Below are 8,357 nucleotides of genomic sequence, written 5' to 3'. Positions count from 1 at the left end.
TCAGTTCTGGTGACCCATTTCACAGATGAGGGACTGAGGCTCCGAAAGGTCATGTAACACTTCAGAAGCTGCGGGCTGAGGCGGCGGCAGCATCAGGATTGAAGCCCCTCCTGCACAGCCACCACCCCAGCTCTTCGGACGTGTGCCCCCTGGGAAACCAGAACCCCTCCTCCACCAGGGCGCCCGGCTGGGCCCTGTGGAAGGGTGCAGGCGGGTGCCTCCTTCGTAGAAGCCACAGGCTCTCTCAGCCTGTGTGTCCCTGTCAGCAGCGTTGAGACGCCAGGGAAGGAGGGGCAGGAGAGCTGGGGGATGGGGGTGTCGGGGGCCTGCCTGCCGCCGAGAAGCCGCCCAGCTGCCGGGAGCCCCCGTGCCCGGGCACTCGCCTTCCTGGAATGCAGGCGCAGCCCTGGGACTCAGCGGTCACGGTCTTCTGGCCGCACCAGAGGCCTCCGCTGGCCTCTGCGTCCCAGCAGGGCAGCCGGGTGCAGGGGAAGGGGAATGGGAGGGTCTCCTGGGGCCGTAGTCTCGGCCCAGCTGCTCTGGGGGACAACTGGGAAGTCTGTCAACCCCCATCACCCCGCCCTGTGCCCAGACCCTCTGAATCAGCACCTCTGGGCTGTCCAGGCAACAGGACATGTTGAAAAGCTTCCAGATGGTTCTAAGGTGCGTGGGAGGCCTAGCCACTGTCTGGCTCATGGCTCCTTCGGGTTTCGGCAAACACGGGACACTTGTAACAAGCTGCCCGGGGAGGGGCACAATGGTTGGACACTGGGACAGGAGGATTGGCCCCCTCGTGCACTGCCAGTGGGACGGGAAATGGTGCAGCCGCCGTGAAGAGCAATCTGCTAGTTCCTTAAAACTTAGCCTGTGGGGCTTCCCTGGTGGCGCAGTGGTTGAGAGTCTGCCTGCCGATCAGGGGAAGCGGGTTCGTGCCCCGGTCCGGGAGGATCCCACATGTTGCGGAGCGGCTGGGCCCGTGAGCCATGGCCGCTGAGCCTGCATGTCCGTAGCCTAAAAAAAACTTAGCCTGTGACCCAGCAATTCCACCCCTAGGTGTGCGCCCCAGAGCGCTGGAAACGAGCATCAAACAAATACTTGTACGTAAATGTTCACAGCAGCTCATTCACAATAGCCAAAAGGTGGGAGCAACCCAAGTGTCCACGGATGGACGAAGGGATGCGTCCATCCACACAGTGGAGCATTACTCAGCCACGAAAAGGAATGAGGCACTGACCATGCTGCAGTGTGGATGAACCGTGCCGGTGGTGCTCAGTGAGAGAAGCCAGACACAGAAGGCCACACAGTGTATGATTCCATTTGTACGAAATGGCCCGTATAGGTAAATCCGAACAGACAGAAAGTAGGTTAGAGTTCGCCAGGGGCTGGGAGGGAGGATGGGAAGTGACCACTGATGGGAAGGGGGTTTCCCTTTGTGGTGGCGGAAAGTTCTGGAATTAGATCACGGTTTTGGCTGCGTGACCTTGTGAATGTACTAAATGCCGCTGAATTGTTCCTTTTGAAATGGTTAATTTTATGTTGTGTGAATTTCACCATCATTTTTTTTAAAGCCAGCAATTAAGCTAGAAAGAATTAATTAAATCAAGTTTAGTTTAAAAAGCCAGGAAGGGCTTCCCTGGTGGCGCAGTGGTTGAGAGTCCGCCTGCCAATGCAGGGGACGCGGGTTCGTGCCCTGGTCCGGGAAGATCCCACGTGCCGCGGAGCGGCTGGGCCCGTGAGGCATGGCCGCTGAGCCTGCGCGTCCGGAGCCTGTGCTCCGCAGCGGGAGGGGCCACAACAGTGAGAAGCCCGCGTACCGCAAAAAAAAAAAAAAAAGCCAGGAAGACTGTGCTTCCCACCATGCCCCATTCCCAGGTGTGGACCTTTAGGAAGGGCTGGGATTACAGGTCACACGGGTAGGGTGAGGAGGAATGACAGCCCAGGAAGAGATGAAGGTTCACCTGGAGGGGGAAACGCTTCTCTCCGTCAGCTTTGTAGCTTAAAAATCACAAAACACCTCTGGGAAAGTTTGGTGGATCAATACTTCCCTTAGCGCTCTCTCCTTCAGGATGAAGAAACCCCCTTTTCCTCCTGACCCTGTAAGTCCTGGGTTACTTTTCTTTCCTGCAGAAATGTCCACGGGAAGCAAGGACAGCATCACAGAGGACCCAGTGGACGACACCCAAGAGGCGGCGAACCAGCCGGTTCTCAGCATCCTTGCTGTGCTAGTCGTGGCCGTGGCCGTGGCCGTGGCCACGGGCTGGCTGTGCAGGCGGAGATGTCCCTACAGAAGCTACGCAGGTATCGGAGAAGCCCGCGCGGCAGACAGCGCGCACTTACTTTGTCGGGGTGAGGGCTGGCCTTTCCCAGGAGGTTTCCAAGCCCTGCGTGGTGCCGCTCTCACGGGAAGCATGCCTTAATCGTGCTCACGCGCGAGGATAGCAGCCCCAGTGCCCCTGGTGTGACCTCCGCCTCCGAGATCCTGACACAGCTGCGCCCCAGAAGGGAAGTCCGGTCTCTGGGTCTAGGGGGGATGGCGGACTCCGAGTGTGGACGTGGTGTGTCTGTGGGAGCCGAGTTGCCTTCAGTCCCTCAAGGCCGTCTGTCCAGTTCTGGCCAAGCTCGAAGACAGATCCAGAAAGTCTGGGTTTTGACTGTGTAAAACGAAGAAGCAGAACTCACGGTGGGGAGCAGAAGAGCCTAGAATGTGGACCCTGGGACCACCCAGGTGTCACAAGAGGGCCTGAGGGCTGGGGCCTCGGGGGAACCCCTCGGGTGGGGCCAGCACAGTCTCCCCAGGTCGGCCTGGTGGTGGAGGTCAGCGGGCGTCCCCAAAGGTCTTATTAACCAGGTCAGGCTCCTCCTGGACTCCTGGGAGGGTGTGGAAAGGGAGCGCGGCTGGATTGTGGAGCCCACGCACGGTGGGAGCTCTGCCCGACGGGAGGGGTTTCTACATGCCGCCTGGAGCTTCCACTCGGTTGCCAATGCCATCTGCCCAGAAATACTGCCCACGGCCCCACTGCCGACCCAGCCAGGCCGCTGAAGGCCCTTGAGCGTCTTGAAGCGTTTCCCACCCTGACCTCTTACAAAGTCTCGTCCTGGAAATGAGGGCGGCCTGAGGAGCCCTCACCCGAGCAGGAAGCTGGAGGAGCATGGAGTGGGGCGCTGCTGAGTGCGGGGCCCCTGGGGTCTTCAGAGAGGCCCCCTCACGGCCCGCCCTGAGTGTTTCTGGTTTGTCCCAACAGGCGCCCAGGCTGCGAGGCCGGAGCTGGAGCTCACGGGTCAGTTTGCCAGGAGGGAAGGAGACCCATGGAGGAAGCGTGGGTCCACGGGCTCGGGCGAGCTGGGTGCTCCACTCTCTCTGTGCCCGCCTTTCAGCACGGGTGCTACTCGATGACCAGGAAATAGGTGTTTCCAGTTTCAGAGACGGTGAAATCCCGAGCGAAGGCCTGTCCCCCTGGCCTTCCTTGGCGTGTAAGCCCGTCCTCTCGCTGACACTGCGCTATGGGATTTTCCAAATGTACAGCTACACGTACATGTCAGCAGAGAGCCTGGGACCACAGCCCCGCTGCCCCTCCCCAGCTGCCCGGCTCATCCTCCTGTCCTCCCTCCGTCTCAGCCCCACCCCTCGGGGGCGGGGGCTCTCCAGCGAGTCCAGACCCTTTGTGCGGGCACCTCACTGTCCCAGAGCAAAGGTCAGAGTGATTCCCGCCCCAGTTTGGGAAAGTAGCCACACGCCGGGCCTTCAGTTTCGGTTTCCTACTGGCAGGTGCCTCGGGCTGCCAGGCCTTTGTGGTCAGGCCAGCGGGCTCCACGCCTGAGGCCAACGACCATACCTCTGAGCCCCGTTTCTCCACCTGTGAGAAGGGTCGTCAGGGGAGGGTGGGCCCGAGGTGAGCACGACCCACACGGCAGCGCCCGCCCACCTGTTCACCCAGGTGATTCCGGGGCACACGGCTGCCTGGTCCTGCAGCAGATTCCCTCCCGAGGCCACTTTCAGACGATGCGGGACACAGCTTGCTAAAGAATCCGGGCCAGCTGACCCGAGAGTCCGATGCGGCACCCGTCTGCAGGTGTTTTCACCCCTGCTTTCACCGTCCTGGTTCCTGAGAAGATGAATGCGCCAGCTCTGTGCTCACGCCCCTCTCCTCTTTCCTTCCAAGAGCACGTGTGATGAGACCTCCCCAGGACGTGCCACCAGCGGGGACGTCGGGTGGCCGCTCGAGAATTGACCCGGGCAGCTGGGCAGAGGACACCATCTGCGCCCGTACTGGGGGCTGCACGGACACTGGGCCACCTGGCCTTGTGGGGACACGCGGGCGCCCCCGGAAGGGCCACGCTGACCCCAGGGAGCGCGTGGCGGGCACTGACCCGATCCTGGCAGCCCTTTCAGAAGGTCGGCAACTCCTCAGGGATACACGTGCCCCCAAGTAGGTGGGCTGCCCACCTTCGCTGCCAATCACAGAGCAAGAAAAGGGTTGTGACGGCTCCTTCCCACCACCAGCCTCCGAGAGCCTGCAGCACTTCTCAGCATCCTGGACCGGACGGGCTTCTGAGGCCACTCTCTTCCGGGATGACCTGTGCTAGGCCGTGTTCGCTCGGGGTGCAGGGGCCACGTGCTGGCTCTGCTGGTCAGTCTCCTGCCCCACCTCCGCCCCGAGGACCCGGCGTCTGTGCAGACGTGTCCTGAAGCACTGAGCGCGCGACACCAGAAAAACCCCGGGAACTCATGGCGCTCCAGAACGCTCCCTGGGAGGAAAACCCGACCTCATTTGTTTTGGTCAAAAGCTAGGTTTCCCTCCTCAAAAACACAATGAAAAAACAGAAACAGTGGAATTTTGGGAGAAGGTCTGTGCTGGGCAGTGCAGCTGGGTGTGGTGGCCCGGGGTTCCGCTGCAGGGGACAGGCAGTCAGGGCTGGGACACACGTCTCCAGAAGACACCAGCATGGACAGGTGACCGTCACAGTCCTTCAAACTGGGGCCGTGAGTGGACGGTGGGCGGCCTTCCGGCCGCATGGCCGCCTTTCTTCAAACGCAGAAGCAATTCCCTCGAATCTTGCTGGGCAGCCCCTGCCGGCCCCGCACTGTCACCCAGGGCCCCTCGCGGGCCTCCCCTGGGGACCTGCACAGTTGTGACGGAGACTTCACCTCACGTGCCAGGTTCCTCGGAGCCCGCTGGGCCCCCTGGGTGACCGGAGTGGGGCAGTGGCCAAGTCCACGGAGGCGGCAGCCCGTTTCCATGTTGATTCCTGCATTGCATCTAGCAGTTCACTGTTTCCAGAAGGCTCTGCAAAGGTGGCTGCCAGGTAACCCTGGTGGGCACGCCCCCAGGAAACGGGCCTGTTGCCCCTGCCCCTGTGGTCGTTCAGCACCGACGGGCACGTGAGGCCTGCGCTCCCCAGATCCAGACTTACAGCAAACTCAACGAGGCCGGCTCAGCGCAGAACCTCAGCCAACAGTGTTCCAAGAGACTGTGCGTGTGTGTGTCTGTTTTTGTACCAAAGAGCCCTCACATGGCTTTTAAATAGGTGTGGTGAGGGGTCCACACAGACTTTAGCATGAAAGCATTAGAAGACAAGTGTGGTTCCTCAAAGAATGACAGAAGGTGACTCATGGCACCACGAGCAAGAAGCCTGAGGGGCCCTTGAGTGCAGCAGGTGGGGTGCTGTCCCCAGTGACTGTGATGTGACACCAGGACAGGTGCACCTAGGGCCCTCTCCGCCGTCCTGCCCGGGGTCCAGCCTGCAGACCCTGAGAGGCCCCTGGAGCTGGTCGGGGCGGCGTTCTCCGCCCGGCAGGACGGGGCAGCCGCAGGGGGCCTGAGTGTGCTTCCAGCTTTCCTATCAGAAGGGATTTCCTTCTTGGGGAAGCGGCTAGGCCGGCCTCCCGCTCAGGCCCCGGGACGCGGCCGCCCGGGGCTCTCCCTGCATGTGCTTGCGAGCTCTGCCTGGGCCCTGGGCTCCAGGCTCCGGACCCTGAGTCATCATCTCCCCGCTGGGCCCCAACGGACCCTCGCCGCTCCCTCCGGCCTCCGGGGCCACGGTCCGCTCTGCCCACTCGCACGGGCCACCCTTGGCCTGGCCACCCTGGGCCGCGGCTTGCACCTCACGCTGTGTCGTGGACAGTGTGTGAGCGCCACATTTTGACGTTTCTGGAAGCCTGGTTTTGGAGAATACAGGCCGTCGGCGTGGCTGTGTCTGGCAGCTTTGGTCTGTGCGCGCGGGCACGGTGCACTCAGCCCGTCCTGAATGCCGTCGGGGACCCTGCCCCTGCCCCGTCCGTCCTCACCTGGGTGGCCCCGTCCCCCAGGCATTTTGGTTGTCACTCTTGGGGGTTCCTACTGGCTTCTAACGGGTGGTGAGCGGGACACTGCTCGACGTCCCACCATGGATGGGGACCCAGAGGTCAGTGACCCGAGGGTGAGGATCCCGTGTCACCTTCCTGGGGAAGGCAGGGCAGCGAGCCGCTGTCCCGGTCCCCTCGCACGGGGCACAGGAGAGGCGACTCATGGTTCAGGGTCAGGCCCAGGGAACGTTCCAGGTCAGGGGCTGGCCGGGGGCAAGAGTCCGAGGTGCTGGCACTGCCGTGGGGGCAGAGGCCACCTGGCCGTCCCATCAGCCGGAGTCCTGGTCTCTGGGGCCCCGTGGCCCCTGCCCCCAGCGCCCTGCTCACAGTAGCTGCGCGGTGAACACCCACCAGGGAGGCGGAGCCAGGCCGGCAGATGGAGGCTCCTCTCCAGGGCAGGGGGCAGAGGGAAGTAGCAGCTGCGTGACGAGAGCGCCTCACCCTCCCGCCAGGTGAGAAGGCCGGAGCCAGCTTCTGCCTGCAGCTCGGCCCCACCCCATGACCGCAGCCCTCACCCTGGGGAGGGCAGCCGAGGCTTTGGAGAACCTCAGGAGAAGGCCACCCTGCACTGCCACTGCCCGGCGCGGCCCCAGTGCTGTGACGCTGGCCGCTGGTCAGCGGCGGGGCCCGCCGGCGGCTCCGGGCAGTGCCGGTGCCGGACAGGCACATCCTGTGTGCATCTCCCTCCAGGCCTGACTTTTCAGAAACAGGACGCTTCCACCGAGAAGGCAGCTTACGTGATCCGGGGTGATTCTGTCCTTGGTGACGGACGCCCCGCCCCGCAGCCCAAAGACCATCTGGGGCTGAAGGGGGCAGTCTTGCCCCCCTAGGGTGGCCTTCCTGGCCCAAAGCCATCCTGCGTGCCCCAACGTGTCCGTTCTCCAGCCCTGATGCAGCCCCGCCCCCTGGATCCCCAGCTTCCCGGTACCCCTTCCAGACTCTGGAGTCCCAAGGGGAGAGCCTCTGTAGTTACTAGTAAACATGGCACGGTTTCCTTGAATCCGTGTTGGTCCTGCCGTCATCAGGGAGAAGCAAGAGGCTGGGGTCTTCAGTGTCAGGAATTCAGGGGCTTGTCCCAGTGACCAGAGGTGCGGCCCACCCTGAGCTCTGGTGAGGGGCTTCTGGGACACCCCTGTCGGGAGGGTACAGGGCACATTTCCTGGGGTGTGGGGGTATGGGCCCCGCATGACCGACATTGACAAGCTGCAAGGCCCAGGAGCTGCACAGGCCCCTGGTCAGCCAGCCTGTGTCAGGGCCAGACGCAGGGCCACACCAGGATCCAAGGCTCCGAAGACCCCGATCTGGGTGTTGGGGGAGCCTTGGTCACCAAGGGGTGTGCAGGCCTCCACCAGAGTGGGGTTTCCTGGGCCGGGACCGGGAAGGGGGGAGGGGTAGTCCCCCACAAAGGCACGGGCTGTGCTCTGAGAGGCAGCTGGAGTGGGGACTCGGGAAGCTGCTGGCCTGGAGGAAGGAGAGTTTCTCACAGCTGTGCACCTGTGATTCACAATGTCCCAAATGCACTGCCCCATGGGCTCTCAGCAGATCCAGGGCCGGTCCGCCTCACCTGAACCCAGAAAAGGACACTGTGATTTGGCTAAAATGCAGCCTGGGAGGGCTGCTGGGCCCAGAGCCAGGGACCCCGACAGGCAGGGCCTTTGTGCGGGGTCTGCCTGCCATGGGGGGGTGGCGGCGGGACTCACCCAGGCTGTGAGGCTGTGTGCTCCTGGGAGGGGCTGGGTGGTTTAAACAACAGAACCCCACTCCTCCGTCTGGAGGGCCAGAGTCCAAGATGAAGTTGTCGGCTGGGCTGCTTCCCTGACCTTTCCGTGTCTCGTCCAGCTTCTGGTGGCTGTAGGTGGCCCCTGGTGCAGCCCACAGCCCTCAGTCTCTGGCGCTCGGCTTCCCTTACAAGGACACCGGTCACTGCATTGAGGGCCACCCGACCCAGGGTGACCCCATCTTCACTAGTGACATCGGCAGAGACCCTGTTTCCAAGTGAGGTTCCAGGAGCTGA

At 62.7% G+C, this 8,357-nt stretch overlaps 1 protein-coding gene across 5 annotated transcripts in view; it reads left to right on the top strand.

Annotated features, from left to right (window-relative positions):
* ICOSLG (inducible T cell costimulator ligand) overlaps nt 1-6,194 on the top strand; it is a 10,257-nt gene extending 4,063 nt beyond the window's left edge. Inside the window, exons 5-7 of one of the 5 annotated variants that reach the window (XR_003004974.1) lie at nt 2,128-2,298; nt 3,243-3,471; nt 3,936-3,997. Coding sequence is in view for 4 of the 5 variants with exons in the window: in XM_024758281.1 (XP_024614049.1) it covers nt 2,128-2,298; nt 3,243-3,394 (323 nt within the window). In the remaining variant the exon portion in view is untranslated. Of the gene's footprint in view, nt 1-2,127; nt 2,299-3,242 lie in introns of all 5 variants that reach the window. The other 4 variants (XM_024758283.1, XM_024758282.1, XM_024758284.1 and 1 more) reach the window with 4 other exon arrangements.
* Nucleotides 6,195-8,357: the final 2,163 nt, after the last annotated feature.

This window comes from Neophocaena asiaeorientalis, unplaced genomic scaffold (genome assembly GCF_003031525.2).
Source record: "Neophocaena asiaeorientalis asiaeorientalis breed wild unplaced genomic scaffold, Neophocaena_asiaeorientalis_V1.1 scaffold45, whole genome shotgun sequence".
NCBI lineage: Eukaryota > Metazoa > Chordata > Mammalia > Artiodactyla > Phocoenidae > Neophocaena > Neophocaena asiaeorientalis.
This window is presented reverse-complemented; position numbering and strand designations above follow the sequence as displayed.